This window comes from Sinohyriopsis cumingii, chromosome 4 (assembly GCF_028554795.1).
Source record: "Sinohyriopsis cumingii isolate HCF-2022 chromosome 4, ASM2855479v2, whole genome shotgun sequence".
Taxonomy (NCBI): Eukaryota; Metazoa; Mollusca; class Bivalvia; order Unionida; family Unionidae; genus Sinohyriopsis; species Sinohyriopsis cumingii.
In genome coordinates, this window is record NC_142964.1 from 125,612,273 (window position 1) to 125,631,166 (window position 18,894).

Below are 18,894 nucleotides of genomic sequence, written 5' to 3' on the forward strand. Positions count from 1 at the left end.
ACTATAAACTGCCACACTGCATACATCGTAGCGATATGACTGAAATTATTTTAAAGCTACATTAAAAACCTAAATCACACACACACACACACACATAAAATATTATTCCAGTTCTGTATTCTGTATAAATACCAGTTAATGTCTTTGTCCAAGTGACATAATTTTTATCATAACATCAGTTATACAACTACTTAAGACGCAAAACAAATTTCCGGATGGGGGTCAAAAGTTAATCCTTTTTAAAAATAATAGAAGTTTGTTACCAACTGACATGCTTTATATCACACAGTCCAGGTATGACCTTGACTCAACTTAATTATTCTCACTCTGAGAAGGATAAAAAAATTAAAATGTTTACCTAAACTGTCACTGATTTTGGAACAAGGTAAGAAACTAGATACAGTGTTTGTATTATTAGTTGTCTGCATCAAAGATAAAAAAAATAAAAAAATCAATCAGGTAAAACAGAACTGAACTTAAATTCTGGACATTGTTAAATCTAGTAAACAATGTTACATTACAAAAGCATCTAATGGAATTTTTAATTTCTTTTTTACAACTAAGAAACAATTAAATATACATAACACTGATGAAAGTAATTATTTCATTATATCTAAATATTATTTAATCCAGCTGCACAGACCATGCTATTTCCAAAAACTGCCGGTATCATTCTTCACAGGCACTGACCCATATTGGTGAGCACTGACAAAAATATTTGTAATTTTTGGTACAAAGGCAACAAGAAAAATGACACAGTTAAATCAGAGATAATCTTATCCACATATTGGGTATAACTGAAAAGATTTGTGAGCAATGATTCAACCTTTGGTGTCCAAGAATGGTTTGTGGGATGCTGAACAGCAACTGCTGATTCGAACTTAATTTGAATATTAATGGAAACCTGGAGTTTGGGTTTGAATAATGGGAATAATTTTTGCTTAGAAGTTTTATTTGTACATGTGAAACATTGCAAGATTTATTTGCCAATTTATAAGTCTAAAACTGAATGGTTCAGAGGTTCATTGTTAAATGTGGAGCAATTTCAATTATGGCTGTGGAGATGTTCTGTCACAAGTCTGTAACAAGTAACTGATATAACTGCTCATGTACAGATATTGTTTATATGACTCCCTCATAAGATGTGAAGTCCCTAACAAGTAATTTCTGTAACTACTCATGTACAAATAGTTTTCATGGAGCTCTCTCATCAGGTGTGAAGTCCCTAACAAGTAATTGCTATAACTACTCATGTACAAATAGTTTCCATGGAGCTCTCTCATCAGGTGTGAAGTCCCTAACAAGTAACTGTCATAAAGCTCATGTTCAGATATTGTTTCCATGGTGCTCCCTATATCTACTCATGTACAAATAGTTTCCATGGAGCTCTCTCATCAGGTGTGAAGTCCCAAACAAGTAACTGCTATAACTACTCATGTACAAATAGTTTCCATGGAGCTCCCTCATCATGTGTGAAGTGCCTAACAAGGACATGCTATAATTGCTCATGTACAAATATTGTTCCCATGGTGTTCTCTCTTTATAGAGAAATCCATGATATAAGTGAGGTTACCTCATAACATGGAAAGGTCAGACAAGCTGTGTTATAAAGTGTAATGGGATTCATGACCATAGCCAGGTTTTAAGAGAGATAGACATACTGAGGTGCACTGTGGGAATAGTAGAATACTGTTTTAGAATGACAAATAGTTATCTCACCTGCTTCTGCCTGACACACCATCTTCTTGAAGTCTTCACTGTTGACATCAATCACTTCAGTACAAACAGGACAAGTCTAAAACATACAAAACACAAATACATGATTGTATTAACAAAGTAAAGATAAATCTGAACTTATAAAAGATGGCATTCCAACAAAAATAGCCACAAAAAATTACAAACACAAGAAAGCAAACTAAACACCTACAGACAAACAAAACAAATGTATGCATAAATACAAACATTCAGATAAAAACACACATTAGTGAGATAAATAACAGTTGCAATTGTTTAAGTATTCAACAATCTTATGTTTTATATGAAGTAGTGCTTGTACTTTAGTTTTGAATAATATAAAAATGTTGGAATTAGGCAGACAGAGAGAGAATTTGAATGCATTAAATTAAAAAAACTTTTGAAAAAATAGCAGTAAATCCAAAACAGATGACCAATTCTGCCTAATTTTTTTGAGATATATTTTCAGAAGTTAAAGACAAGCATCACCATCATTATTTTAGTTATTACTAATTAATAATTGTTTTGTTTTCTCAACTGCAATATTGATGACACCAACTTTATGGCTGTGGAATTTAAATAATTATTACAAGTTACTGTTGCTAATATAAGCTATTCTTTGGAAATTAGAATTTTTTCTGTTCTATGTAGTTTATAATCAATATTTTAAACAATGTATCTTTTAAGATCATAAAGTCAACATGTTATTTGACAGCTGCTTGCTGAATCAAACTCTGCAGGTAAAAGAATCCTGATATTACATGTCTAATTTATATCTTTTGTACAGTCATTCTCTTAAAGACTTTGTTACTTGTTATAACTATCATTCCAATGCATACCAAATTTGGACCTGGTGCAGATCCTGAATCTGCAGCTGAAAAATAAAATGATGGACAAGTTCTAATTACTTAACATAACTGATATCAAAACAATGCATGATGGACAAGTCCTGATTAATTAACATAACTGATATCGAAACAGTGCATGATGGACAAGTCCTGATTAATTAATATAACTGATATCAAAACAGTGCATGATGGACAAGTCATGATTAATTAACATAACTGATATCGAAACAGTGCACGATGGACAAGTCCTGATTAATTAACTTTACTGATATCAAAACAGTGCATGATGGACTAAAATTCCATATGATAAAATGAACAATGCCCCCACTTCATAAACTGTTTTTTTTATTCATTTCTTATTCCCTCAAAACTTCAAATCTAATGCTAACTGATAGTCAAGAGGCCCAAGTGGACATGAGGTCAATCATATGATTGGCATCTGGCCAATAGCTCAATGCAGGAGCAGTTGGCCAAAAGGTCGGTTAGTAGGATACTTTCTATTGACATTTCTTCCTATGCTGTTAATTGTGTATGTCATGAAACAATCGTTTCAAAGTTTCTCTTGGTTTTGTATCATCATCTATAGTTGTTGGCACATCAGCATCATTTGTCCACTACTGAGCGGTCCCTTTGCTAAGAAGCTTTGTAGCAAAGTTGGTCAAATTCTATTCAACAATTTTCCAAAAAGTTGTGGAATCTTTATTGTAACTTTTACCTATGATGCTCATATCTGATTGAAAAATATTATCATTTATATACATGTAATCTGAAAGGCCTTCAAGCCAGTACACTTCCTGTCAAATTTGATTAAAGTCAGATTTAGCTCTACTGGTCACAGATCAGAAGAGCTTATGAGATGGCCTGTTGTCTGTCCATCCATTAGCACAAGTCTGTTATCACTACTGCTTCTGAACTTCGTGGAGGAGTGTCATGAAACATTACACAAACATTTATCCCTAGGTCTAGTTAGTCCCAAAGTAAAATGGTACTGCATGGACATTCAAAATGAAAATATTGAAAATCTTGTTGTCACTATTCTTGAGTGGAAATTTATATCAATATGGAACGTTCTATGATATCTAGTTGGTCCTAACTGAAAATGGTGCTGATCTGACATCCAATATGGTTGCCAAGGTAACCTTGGAAATCTTCCTATTGCTATTGTTGAACAGAAATTCATATTGATATATGGCTTTGACTGGAAGACTTCTTAATATGTAAATTTGGTCAAAAATATAAACCTGTGTGATCTGACCACCAATATCATTTTCACAGTGACCATCTTAAAAAAACTTGTTATTGCTACTCCTAGATGGATGGTCATTATCAACATAGTGAGTTCACCAAAAATGTGTTGTTGGGCTGAAATGAAAACAGTGCAGATCTGGCAGCCACCATGACAGTCCTCTTGAAAATCTTATTGCTACTCCTCCTTAACAGAAAGTCGTATCAGAATTAGCTTTTAGCCAGAAGACTTCTTAAGATAACTAGTTGGTTCTTAACTAAAATGGTGCTGATCTGACCTCCAATATCTCCATGGTGGCCATTTTGAAACTTTATGGCTACCATGGCAACCATAATGAAAATCTTGTTATCACACCTTCAGCTGAATAGATGAGTCATATTTACATCAGCTCTTCACCAAAAATCTTCAAGTGATGTCTAGTAGGTTCTAAATAAAAGTTGTACCAGTCCTACACCTAATATGGGTGCCACATCAACTTATTTGAAAATCATGTTTTTTCTGATAAATAACAGAGATGGCTTCAACACTAAGCAGTCAAAAAGAGTCTTATCTCAAATACCTGAAACTATTTTTGGTCATTAGAGGATCAGTCTGTATGAGAGAAGAATCTATAAAAGATTTTATTGTAATTTTTAGTAACATCAGCTATATTTGGTATCAGATGAGCTGTACAATTTACAAATCCTTCATGTCTGATTGCTTTCTATGCAATCTGGCCAAATCTTGTTCAGTTATTTTTGAGAAGTTGTTTAAAGGAATTTCAATTTTAGTAATGGTGGTGAATCAGCATCAGATATAAATTTAAAAGCTTTTAATACCAGGAGGTTTTCAGTTAAATTTGGTTGTTGTTGTTGTAGGGTTTAACGCCATTTTTCAGCACACGATAGGCTATACATGGCGGCCAGTATTAACGGTGGAAGAAGAACCCGGGAAAACCCGGGAACCACTGACCCACGAGAAGCTACTGGCAAGCTTTCTCACATACCCACATTGGCTGAATCTGAGACTCGAACCCACGCAGACAGAGGTGAGATGGCAGTGATCCATAATGGAGAGCACTTTAAACCACTCAGCCACTCAGGGCCCCATTAAATTTGGTCAATTTTTACTCAGCAGTTTCTGAGTAGTTTATATTTTATCCTATTTTTAGTAATGGTGGCCATATTTGATGGTGGTTTGGCATTTGCATAAATCTGAAAGCACTTTCAACCAATATGCTTGCTATAAAGTTTGATAAAATTCTGTCAGAAGGCTTTCTAATATTTGTTTATTTTCTAGTAATAGTGGCCATACCTTAAGGCAGACTGGTGACATTATCATACAACTGAAAGCCCTCTATGCCAGAAAGCAGTATTTTGTCAATTCTATGTGTAGAAATTACCATGTCATGCACCTTGGGTTATGCCAGAATGCAGCATTTGTCAATTCTATGTGTAGAAATTACCATGTCAGGCACCTTGGGTTATGCCAGAATGCAGCATTTGTCAATTCTATGTGTAGAAATTATCATGTCAGGCACCTTGGGGTATGCCAGAATGCAGTATTTTGTCAATTCTATGTGTAGAAATAACCATGTCAGGCACCTTAGGGTATGGGCTATTATGTACATGTGATCAGATACCATGTAAGTGACAGTGGTGATCTGAGCTAATCATGTGACCCGCACTGTTCATTCAGTATATTCACCCTAATTATGTTGCCTGTGTATGTACACCATTCCCTCGACAACTCACAACCTGATAACTTGTGAACCCGCTTAAAGCAATCTGCTTTGTATTCACACATTATGTTTCTTGTTTCAAATCAAATAATGGGGATAGAATAAAAGAAAAGCTAAAAGGCAAGGAAATCCTAACAGCAAAAGAGCTAGCAGCTTCAGTTGTGTGTCAGATCATCTCATTCCCATTGATCAAACTGTTATAAATATTATCGTGTACATAATATAATTATTCTACCCTAAATTAGCCTACTCATTCACATATATGATCAAAGATGGCAATGCAACCAAATGAAATGAGTACTTGGTGAAATAAAAATGCTTGTTTCATAGATACAGTTCATTGTGGAGAAGCAGTTTCAGAGTTTATAGATATCTTAAGATTTCTTCAAGGATGAGAAGTTTCATTATTATATGCTCATTACATTGTCAGAATCGTTCAGTATTTTATGATACTGAACGTGTGCATACTTCATATTGTACTCATAAAGGAACTACTTTCTATTGTAAACAAACAATGAGTGCAGATGCCAGCACTTTTGATTTGTAAACAAATCATGTACACTCACATAGTACATTTTGTTTGATTAAATTTATTTCTGAATGAACTAAAGCAGATGTTTCATGGACTGGCACATACCAGCTGCTTTGCTACATTCCGCATTAACTTTTTTGATACAATGTTTCGGATTTAGGTAGGCAATAAACGCCAGATTTCATAAAATTGCTGGGTACCTACAAATAAATAACTTGCAAGTGACAAGGCATAACTGTCTTCTTTAGCTGCTAATAAGAATGGCATCTATTGTTTGTTTACAATAGAAAGTAGTTCCTTTTTGTATGAGAATGCAGTATGAAGGTGTGCAATATTGTCAAATATTGAATGAGTCTGACAATGTAAAGTTAACGGAGAATAAATTGAGCACATAATAATTTTGTTTACATAATTAAGCATTAGGTAGAATAAGAAAATGAGCATATAATAAAAAGGTTACTGCATTTGTACGGGAAAATATGAACTCTTTTTATCAAATGGATATACTTCACTCCCAATGTTGTGTAGTATTTCCATCTGAAAAACTCGTTTCTATTTTCCCATACAAATGCAGTAACCTTGAACTATTACTTGTAATTAAATCATGGCATTGATATTTTGCTAATAAAACATTGAAAAAATAATTGTTTTGACACTGATGGTTGCTTCACAAGATAAATGTCACAGTTTTTTAATCAAAGGGATCTTGATTGGTTTTGAATCAACAAGAACAAAAAGCAGTGACTAATTACACAATGTTTTCGTGTACATGTAAAGGTTGTTGAAACAAGATGGAATAATGTTTAAAAAATTTCAGAGGTAGGACATGTTGAAAAAAAAGATGATTTGGACAGAAAAGTGAATAACCTCAGAAAAAATGCTTTATTGGCAAATTATTTCCAACATGAATATAAAATGAGTGTTCAGCCATTAAACAGCCTAGTTGCTCCCCCCTCCCCGGGGCAGTTTTCTCATTGTCTAGCAGGGATGGAATCACTTTTTTCAGAGGTCCTTCAGTGGCTCATGCCCTTGCTTGTAGTGTGGTCTCATATGTTTTTGGATCCCATTGTGTGTAAATTATTAAGGGAGATGTGTAATATAATAATACATGTCCTGGAACATCACTGTCATGGAAGAACACCTGTTTTGAGACCCACAGTCCTAATGCAGAGTTACTGATTATTATATATCTATGACTTGTGATGAGATAACACCTGTCTTAGGAGACCACACTGTTTTGGCACAAATGTTGTCTGTCAAGACAGGTTCTACTGTATCATTTCTCTTCAGAGAAGCTACCCCTGTTGAATTGTTTTTTTTGAGTGCTTTAGCAAAAAAAAATAAAAAGTAAAAAATAAAATCGTTTTTCAATTTCTGATAAGTTTCTGTGTTAGAATGTTGTGGGTTTGTTGATTTTGTATTGTTTTTGTCAGTGTACATCTCTACTACAATATAACACCCTTCATTATAAAACAATTCCTTATATAACATGGTACTGGGCTGTTGTAAAGTTCTTCTTTTGCATGGTGTCATATACAGTCTCTGATAAAGGTCTATCATGATTTGTCTTAGGTAGGTCCAATTAGCTTGTATAATGGCAATTTGTAAAGGGTCTGTTTTTTGGAGTTTGGCCTTGATATTTGTATGCATGAAAATCATCTAAACCCTGCTCCAACTACAGAATGACTTTTGCTGAACTATCAACTTTAGTATTACATTCAAAACAGATGAGGTGGTGATATTTTAGAGGAGTGTGCTGACAGAAAAAATTGTAACTTCAGTATTACAAGAAAAACAGATGAGGTGGTGATATTTTAGAGGAGTGTGCTGACAGAAAAAATTGTAACGTCAGTATTACATGAAAAACAGATGTGGTGGTGATATTTTAGAGGAATGTGCTGAGAGAAAAAAATTGTAACTTCAGTATTACAAGAAAAACAGATGAACTGGTGATATATTAGAGGAATGTGCTGAGAGAAAAAATTGTAACTTCAGTATTACATGAAAAACAGATGTGGTGGTGATATTTTAGAGGAATGTGCTGAGAGACAAAATTGTAACTTCAGTATTACATGAAAAACAGATGAACTGGTGACATATTAGAGGAATGTGCTGAGAGAAAAAAATTGTAACTTCAATATGAAAAACAGATGAGGTGGTGATATATTAGAGGAATGTGCTGAGAGAAAAAATTGTAACTTCAGTATTACAAGAAAAACAGATGAACTGGTGATATATTAGAGGAATGTGCTGAGAGAAAAAATTGTAACTTCAGTATTACATGAAAAACAGATGTGGTGGTGATATTTTAGAGGAATGTGCTGAGAGACAAAATTGTAACTTCAGTATTACATGAAAAACAGATGAGGTGGTGATATTTTAGAGGAATGTGCTGAGAGAAAAAAATTGTAACTTCAATATGAAAAACAGATGAGGTGGTGATATATTAGAAGAATGTGCTGAGAGAAAAAAAATTGTACCTTCAGTATTACATGAAAAACAGATAATAATAAGTGAGGTAACTGGGATTCTTCTTCCTGTTCTACGATGAGGTGGTGATATTTTGGAGGAATGGGCTGAGAGAAAAAATTGTAACTTCAGTATTACATGAAAAACAGACGAGGTGGTGATATTTTAGAGGAATGTGCTGAGATAAAAAATTGTAACTTCAGTATTACATGAAAAACAGATGAGGTGGTGATATTTTAGAGGAATGTGCTGAGAGAAAAAATTGTAACTTCAGTATTACATGAAAAACAGATGAGGTGGTGATATTTTAGAGGAATGTGCTGAAAGAAAAAAATTGTAACTTCAGTATTACATGAAAAACAGATGAGGTGGTGATATTTTAGAGGAATGTGCTGAGAGAAAAAATTGTAACTTCAATATTACATGAAAAACTGATGAGGTGGTGATATATCAGAGGAATGTGCTGAGAGAAAAAAATTGTAACTTCAGTATTACATGAAAAACAGATAATAATAAGGAAGGTAACTGGGATTCTTCTTCCTGTTCTACGATGAGGTGGTGATATTTTAGAGGAATGTGCTGAGAGAAAAAAATTGTAACTAAAAATTTGTTTATGGACCATCAATGTCTGAAAAACTGACCTCACACAAAAACTTAATTAGATTGACAATCTATATTCATGGTGGGCAATAAAAAAGATTTTATATCTTTGATCAGTATCTTCATATGTTGTTTTCTTTGCATAAGTATTTATTTCCATGTTGTGATTCCATGCTGTGATAAGTATTTATTTCTATGGTGTGATAAGTATTTATTTCCATGGTGTGATAAGTGTTTATTTCTATAATTTGATAAGTATTTATTTCTATGGTGTGATAAGTATTTATTTCCATGGTGTGATAAGTATTTATTTCCATGGGGTATTTATTTCTATGGTGTGATAATTATTTATTTCCATAGTGTGCTAAGTATTTATTTCCATGGTGTGATAAGTGTTTATTTCTATAATTTGATAAGTATTTATTTCTATGGTGTGATAAGTATTTATTTCCATGATGTGATAAGTATTTATTTCCAAGGGGTATTTGTTTCTATGGCGTGATAAGTATTTATTTTCATAGTGTGATAAGTATCAATTTTCATGGTGTGATAAATATTTATTTCCATGGTGTGATAAGTATTTATTTCCATGGGGTATTTATTTCTATGGTGTGATAATTATTTATTTCCATAGTGTGCTAAGTATTTATTTCCATGGTGTGATAAGTGTTTATTTCTATAATTTGATAAGTATTTATTTCTATGGTGTGATAAGTATTTATTTCCATGATGTGATAAGTATTTATTTCCATGGTGAGATAAGTATTTATTTTCATAGTGTGATAAGTATCAATTTTCATGGTGTGATAAGTATTTATTTCCATGGTGAGATAAGTATTTATTTTCATAGTGTGATAAGTATCAATTTTCATGGTGTGATAAGTATTTATTTTCATAGTGTGATAAGTATTTATTTCCATGGTGAGATAAGTATTTATTTTCATAGTGTGATAAGTATCAATTTTCATGGTGTGATAAGTATTTATTTCCATGGTGAGATAAGTATTTATTTTCATAGTGTGATAAGTATCAATTTTCATGGTGTGATAAGTATTTATTTTCATAGTGTGATAAGTATTTATTTCCATGGTGAGATAAGTATTTATTTTCATAGTGTGATAAGTATCAATTTTCATAGTGTGATAAGTATCAATTTTCATGGTGTGATAAGTATCAATTTTCATGGTGTGATAAGTGTCAATTTTCATGGTGAGATAAGTATTTATTTCCATGGTGTGATAAGTATTTATTTCCATGGTATGATAAGTATTTATTTTCATAGTGTGATAAGTATTTATTTCCATAGTGTGATAAGTATTTATTTCCATGGTGAGATAAGTATTTATTTTCATAGTGTGATAAGTATCAATTTTCATGGTGTGATAAGTGTCAATTTTCATGGTGAGATAAGTATTTATTTCCATGGTGTGATAAGTATTTATTTCCATGGTATGATAAGTATTTATTTCCATGGTGTGATAAGTATTTATTTCTATAATTTGATAAGTATTTATTTCTATGGTGTGATAAGTATTTATTTTCATAGTGTGATAAGTATTTATTTCCATGGTGAGATAAGTATTTATTTCTATAATTTGATAAGTATTTATTTCTATGGTGTGATAAGTATTTATTTTCATAGTGTGATAAGTATTTATTTCCATGGTGAGATAAGTATTTATTTCTATAATTTGATAAGTATTTATTTCTATGGTGTGATAAGTATTTATTTTCATAGTGTGATAAGTATTTATTTCCATGGTGTGATAAGTATTTATTTCTATAATTTGATAAGTATTTATTTCTATGGTGTGATAATTATTTATTTCCATAGTGTGCTAAGTATTTATTTCCATGGTGTGATAAGTGTTTATTTCTATAATTTGATAAGTATTTATTTCTATGGTGTGATAAGTATTTATTTTCATAGTGTGATAAGTATTTATTTCCATGGTGTGATAAGTATTTATTTTCATAGTGTGATAAGTATCAATTTTCATGGTGTGATAAGTATCAATTTTCATGGTGTGATAAGTGTCAATTTTCATGGTGAGATAAGTATTTATTTCCATGGTGTGATAAGTATTTATTTCCATGGTATGATAAGTATTTATTTCCATGGTGTGATAAGTATTTATTTCTATAATTTGATAAGTATTTATTTCTATGGTGTGATAAGTATTTATTTTCATAGTGTGATAAGTATTTATTTCCATGGTGAGATAAGTATTTATTTCTATAATTTGATAAGTATTTATTTCTATGGTGTGATAAGTATTTATTTTCATAGTGTGATAAGTATTTATTTCCATGGTGAGATAAGTATTTATTTCTATAATTTGATAAGTATTTATTTCTATGGTGTGATAAGTATTTATTTTCATAGTGTGATAAGTATTTATTTCCATGGTGTGATAAGTATTTATTTCTATAATTTGATAAGTATTTATTTCTATGGTGTGATAATTATTTATTTCCATAGTGTGCTAAGTATTTATTTCCATGGTGTGATAAGTGTTTATTTCTATAATTTGATAAGTATTTATTTCTATGGTGTGATAAGTATTTATTTTCATAGTGTGATAAGTATTTATTTCCATGGTGTGATAAGTATTTATTTTCATAGTGTGATAAGTATCAATTTTCATGGTGTGATAAGTATCAATTTTCATGGTGTGATAAGTATCAATTTTCATGGTGTGATAAGTGTCAATTTTCATGGTGAGATAAGTATTTATTTCCATGGTGTGATAAGTATTTATTTCCATGGTGTGATAAGTATTTATTTTCATAGTGTGATAAGTATTTATTTCCATGGTGTGATAAGTATTTATTTTCATAGTGTGATAAGTATCAATTTTCATGGTGTGATAAGTATCAATTTTCATGGTGTGATAAGTATTTATTTTCATGGTGTGATAAGTATCAATTTTCATGGTGTGATAAGTGTCAATTTTCATGGTGAGATAAGTATTTATTTCCATGGTGTGATAAGTATTTATTTCCATGGTGTGATAAGTATTTATTTCCATGGTGTGATAAGTATTTATTTCCATGGTGTGATAAGTATTTATTTCCATGGTGAGATAAGTATTTATTTTCATAGTGTGATAAGTATCAATTTTCATGGTGTGATAAGTATCAATTTTCATGGTGTGATAAGTATCAATTTTCATGGTGTGATAAGTGTCAATTTTCATGGTGAGATAAGTATTTATTTTCATAGTGTGATAAGTATTTATTTCCATAGTGTGATAAGTATTTATTTCCATGGTGAGATAAGTATTTATTTTCATAGTGTGATAAGTATCAATTTTCATGGTGTGATAAGTATCAATTTTCATGGTGTGATAAGTGTCAATTTTCATGGTATGATAAGTATTTATTTTCATGGTGTGATAAGTATTTATTTCCATGGTGAGATAAGTATTTATTTTCATAGTGTGATAAGTATCAATTTTCATGGTGTGATAAGTATTTATTTCCATGGTGTGATAAGTATTTATTTCCATGCTGTGATAAGTATTTATTTTCATGGTCTGATAATGATAGAAAAACTTGAAATGAAATAATGGAACATCTCTGATCAAAGTGCTTAACAACTGACAAAAGCACAAAGCTTTCACTTGACAGACAGATGTACATACAAACATAAATACAACTGTAACACTGAATGCCCCAAAACAAAATATACAATAAAATGCAGCATGAAACCTACATTTGTGTGTGTGTGTGTGTGTGTGTGTATGTGTATGTGATATGGATTTTTAATGTAGCTTTAACAATTTTTCAGTCATATCACTAAAATGTCTGAAGTGTTGCAGTTTATAGTGATGTCTTGCACTGGGGCTTCATGCTGTAGACATGTAGCATGATGTCCCACCCAGTCGCCATTATCCTGACTCCAGGCTGACCAATCCTAACACTAACCTCTTAATGCTAAGTGCCTATTGAGGCTGCTGTTAGTACCATTTTTTAAAGTCTTTGATATGACTCAGCCTGGGTTCGAAGCCAATGACCTCCCCCATGCAAGACAGACTGATTTTGTTAGGCATCCAAAGTAGCAATCAAACATAGTCCTGTTGCTACCATACTCACTCATAAGTCCAAGACCAACTGTAAACTAGGAGTAATCAGTAGAACAAGCAACATGGACCATGATCCGCTGGCATATTATGCAATAGCAGATCAGCGTCTATGTTTATTGCAGTTGATATATAAGTGAGTATACATGGTACTTTTAGAAAATCATGTGTTATTATAACGAATTGTGAATGTATCCAAATGACATAGATACCCAATCAATATGATACAATTTAAGAAACCTTTGTTCCAAATTCAAATCTAACAGGTATTACAACTCAGTCAAATGTTGAAAGAATACAGTACAAAGTAAACTTGGCTAGGGTCTCTTTGATTTTAAGCCATGTGGTAAGCTTGGTTTCAATTCATTAACTCCTTCCAAACTGCACAGAGACAAAAATGTATGATGCACAGATTAAGTTCCATTTGAAATAAGGGCAATAACTAAATGAAATTTTCAAGGACAAAAAGTGAAAATTAAAATTAACGTACATGACTGTCTCCTTTGACTATTGTCATCATAGAAGCGCATATATGGTAACCATAGCTCAGGGAATGGGAGTTCCTCCTTTGTCCCACAGATGGTTTTTATCTCGTATAGTGTCATGACAGAATCTTCTGCAAAGGAACAAATTTATAATTAAAAAATAGTTTCAATATGTGCATATAACTCTAATAATTTGAAACTTCCCTAAACTCTGTTCTCTCTGCCAACTGGCAAAATATCTTGGTACCAATATCGCTAATCTGATACCATGTATACTTGCATATAAGACGAGTCCAATAGCAAACAGCACAATGCACCAGCAGGTCAGGTCTATAATTACTCCTAACAAATTACACTGTACTCAGATCTGCTGGGGCATATCTGGTTCTGTGCAGTCTGCAGATGGACTCAACTTACAAGTGAGTAAAAATGGTACTAATATATTAAATTTCTGTATAAGGGCCACCTCAATCAAATTTTGGTTTTGACAATGTCCACCTTATGAACATTAGCCTGTTTTTGAAACTGGTATGACATTAACAAATTCCATGCCCAAATAAGCTAGATTAATTTTATCTGATTATGTAAAATATGAACTCTTGAAGACAAAAGACAGTGGCAAGAGAAGGAGGAAGATGTAGAATGCTGGTCAACTATCAAATATTTCCCTTATTTGTGCTTGTGTGTGTGTGTTTGTGTGTGTGTGAATTGGATTTGTGATGTAGTTTTAACAATTTTTCCATCATATCACTATGATGCCTGCTGTGTGACAGTTTGTAGTGATGTCTAGCCCTGGGGTATCATGATGTCCCACCCAGTCACATTATCCTGACACCAGGTCGACCAGTCCTAACACTAACCTCTTAATGCTGAGCGCCAAGCGAGGCAGCTGTTAGTACCATTTTTGTAAGTCTTTGGTATGACTCGACCAGGGATCAAACCCACGACCTCCTGCTCCTCTTATTTGATACAGTGAGAAGTGTATGGTGGCTGAGTGACATTTTCTTCCATGGTACCATATATACTCACTTTTAATTGAATCAAACTTCAAACAACAAAGATCATGATCTGCCATAGCATAATGAGCTTGCAGATCAGGGTCTTTGTGGTTTGTTTTACTGATTACTCATAACAAACTGCACATACCCAGATATACCAGTACATTATGTGATGGCAGATATGGATCTGTACAGTATGCAGCTGGAAGCAAGTATTTACGGTATTTTTATATAGAATGCATTGAGAATTTGCATCAGGAATTCATTTAAGTAGATTCATAGCATATCATACAGCAATGTAAACTTTGCTTAGTCATCTCCTGAAAACTAGTGACATAATTTTAACTGTATTTTCATTTTTATCACTTAATGGCAGAACAGGTTGTAGTATCATCATCATATATCCATTTTAAGAGTTCACCGTGCAATACACCAACAAAGTAATAACTGACAGATTAATGCTCCTGTGATAATGAAATAAATTGTTTTTCTTGAGCTCTGCATTAAATGTTACCATATTTACCATATATGTTGTGACACTATATTTGTTTGGATACCATCAATTAGTTTTTTGTGTGCACTGTATGTTCTGGAACACAGTTTTTTGAGTTGTAAGTTGTGGGATACATTTTAAATCATTTGAAAATTACATGTCAGAAAATTTAAAAGCTATAAAACTATATAAAACTACAGCAGCATCTCATAATAATAATAATAATAATAATAATAATAATGAGGACTTTGTATAGCGCCTTATCTTTAGAAGCTCTAAGCGCTTTACAACATTAGACAACACCTATAAGATAAAAAACATATAATAATATTATTGCAATAAACAAACACCATGAAATTAGAAAAACATTAAAAAATAAAAAAACATGCTGAGAATATTTAAGGTAGGAAACATTATTAGGTCTTTAAGTTTGTTCTTACACTCGAAATAAGTGAGTTTTGAGAGCCCTCTTGAATGTGATCACTGTGTCTTTGTGTCTAAGTTCAGTGGGCAATTCATTCCACATTGCTGGGCCCTGGTATGCAAATGAACACTGTCCATATGACTTTGTTTTCATAGTGGGAATAATGAGTATACGATTGTCAGAAGAGGAGTGTAAGTATCTTGCTGGTGTGTACACATGGGTGAGGTCGGATAGGTATGTTGGACTAGAGTCTGACAGTGAAACATAGCACAGAGAACAAAGTTTTGTTTGATTCTGGATCGAATGGATAGCCAGTGTAGGGTACAGTGCATTGGGGAGGTGTGCTCTGATCGTGGTACTCTAAGTATGATCCGAGCAGCTCTGTTTTGAACTTTTTGAAGTTTCTGGAGTAGATATTGAGATGAACCAGACAGAATTGAGTTACAATAGTCCAGTCTTGAAAGTACTAATGAACACACAAGTGTTTTAGTGGCATCAACTGAAAGATATTTGCGAACTGAGCTGGTGCGTCTCAGCTCAAGATATGCAGCCTTGCATATGTTCATGACATGTTGGTGCAATGTGAGAGTACTGTCCAGAGTAACACCTAGGTTTCATATTGATTGTGTGAATTTAATGTTGGTGTTGCTGATATTTATTGTTTGAGGTAAAGGATGTGAATGAGAAAGTCTTTGTGTTGTGATCAGAATGGCCTCAGTTTTATCATCATTCATCTGCAGCTTGTTACATGTCATCCATGATTTCACATCAGTAATGCACCTCTCTACACCTTGGATGGTAGCATCAACTTCAGTTAGGTGGCTAGATTTGTATATTTGGGTGTCATCAGCATACAATTGGTGAGACACTGGATGATGATCTATGACACTTGAGAGCGACTGAGTGTACAGAATGAACAGAACAGATCCAAGAACAGACCCCTGTGGAACACCACAACATAGATCAACTGGGCTGGAGTGTATTCCATTTGCAGATACAATTTGTGTCCTGTTGACCAAGTAGGACTTGAACCACAGTAAGGCTGTATCATAAATGCCAAATACATGCTGGAGACAGTGAAGTAATATATCATGGTTTATTGTGTCAAATGCTGCAGACAAATCAAGGAGGGTGAGGACTGTAATCTTTCCTCTATCCAACGCAGAATGTCATTAACTACTTTGAGAAGAGTAATTTCAGTACTGTGGCAAGGGCGATATACAGACTGTACATTGCTAAAAAGACTTTGAATTTAGATGAGATACAAGCTGGGATAGAACAACCTTTTCTAAGATTTTTTTATATGAATGGGAGATTAGAAACTGGGCAGTACTTCTTTAAATCGTTATAGTCTAGTGTTGGTTTCTTCAGCAGAGGCTTTACAATGGCAGTTTTGAAAAATGATGGGAATTCCCCGATGAGAGAGAGGTATTAATGACATCTGTTAGTGAAGGCAATACTAGATCTAAGCACTCAACCAGCAGTGATGTTGGAATTGGATCATGTTCACATGACTTTGGTGCAGTCTTCATCAGGACTGTACGTATGAAATCCATAGAGACAGGTTCAAATGCTGCTAATGGTTGCCGGTCAAATTCTGTATACCAACTTTATGGTGATGACGAGTCAATTGAAATTGTGGTGTCAAGCTTATCTCTAATGGTTTGCACTTTGTCACGGAAGAAATTTGCAAACATGTCCAGAACATCGACTGGAGAGAAGGTAGATGGAAGTGGTGTTGATTTGTTCCTTGACATTAGCTTGTTAGTAATCTCGAAGAGCTCTTTTCAGCTGGAACTTTCCATGATCTTAGTAGTGTAGTGGGCTGATTTTGCTGCATGGACTATATTTGTGACATTCTTCTTAGTGACTTCATAGATTTGCTTATGAATAGTAAATAGTAAGTCTGGTGGAAAGCCAGAGCCTCTCAGCTTTACGGCGGTCTCTTTTAGCAGTGCGAAGCTTGTCCCTAACACTGCTATACCATGTAGAACACTTCATCAACACAACCCTTCTCCTACACACATATTATCCATTCCTTTGGTACTTGATTTTGTTTTAGCTTTTTCATACCGTGAAAAATTGTTATAGGCAACACATCACCTGAAGTGGAAACTGCAAGGACTAAAGTCAGATTTTTTCAAATCTGCAACAGTCTTGCTTATTCTCACATTTTTGACCCCCCATCTTATCGTCAGTCCATTCAGGAATGTGATCAAAGAACACTAGAATTTCATCCATTCATATTTTTGGCAAATTCATCTGCTTCTCATCTGGCCTTCATGAATTCATCACTGATTTTATTTTCTCCAAATATTCAGGGCTATGCTTGGTCATCGATGTCCATGCATGAAACACTATATTGTGTCACTTTGTTTCCATTGTTTCAATTTATTTTCAAAATTTCTGTGAATACTGGTAAAAAGAAATCAAAGTTAGCCTCCATATCTCGGCTGTCTTTGTATATTAAAAAACAAATCTGCACCCTTAAAAGAATCCATAGTCAGCTTCCAAGGTCAGCTTGCTTTGCAATAAAATAACCTTTGTATTGATATCCATAAAAAAAAATTTGTCTTCCAAGTATCTGAATTGGCTTCCGAGGTTGGCTTCCTTTGTAATAAAAATAACCTTTGTCTTTGCTGTCCTGTCGGTCAGTTCAAAAGGAGGAGTTTAATGATCACTGCCATTTGTGTTTATTCACCACCTGGGCTTTTATGTAACTGTCATCTGCAGTAATAATACAAAGAAGCTTTGATGTCTTTGGTTATATATTAACAATACTTTTGTAAACCGTGCTGGCAAAAAGATTGTGACTTGCACTCAAGGGAATGATTTTATTTTTTGCAAGATACTTTCATACATTAGACCTGGATAAAATTCAATCATGATTATTTTGCACCCAACACCATGTTATGCATAATGCATGAATGGCAGTTGGCTCCAAGATATCAGTTGATTGTTTCCCTCTTGTTTGCAAAATCATCTGCTTTTCTTTTGGTCTTCATACATTGATCACACGATTTTATTTTCTCCAAATATTCTGGGCGACACTGGGTCATTGATGTCCATGCACGAAACACTATATTGTATCACTTTAAAATTTGAATTGTTTCAATTGATTTTCAAAATTCCCATGAATACTGGTGAAAAGGAACCAAAGTTAGCTTCTGTATCTCAGCTGTTTTTGTATATTCCCAACAACCCAACAAACAAAAACATCTGTACACTTAAAATAATCCATTGTCAGCTTCTTATGTCAG

At 33.3% G+C, this 18,894-nt stretch overlaps 1 protein-coding gene across 1 annotated transcript in view; it reads right to left on the bottom strand.

Moving 5' to 3' along the window:
* The window catches only part of LOC149802048 (alpha-2-macroglobulin-like), a 206,443-nt gene that overhangs the window by 13,890 nt on the left and 173,659 nt on the right, over positions 1 to 18,894 (bottom strand). The window contains exons 36-38 of the mRNA XM_089956452.1: positions 13,725 to 13,850; positions 2,574 to 2,608; positions 1,720 to 1,795 (exon numbers count right to left, since the gene is read on the bottom strand). Coding sequence (XP_089812578.1) covers positions 1,720 to 1,795; positions 2,574 to 2,608; positions 13,725 to 13,850 — 237 coding nt within the window. The remainder of the gene's footprint in view (positions 1 to 1,719; positions 1,796 to 2,573; positions 2,609 to 13,724; positions 13,851 to 18,894) is intronic.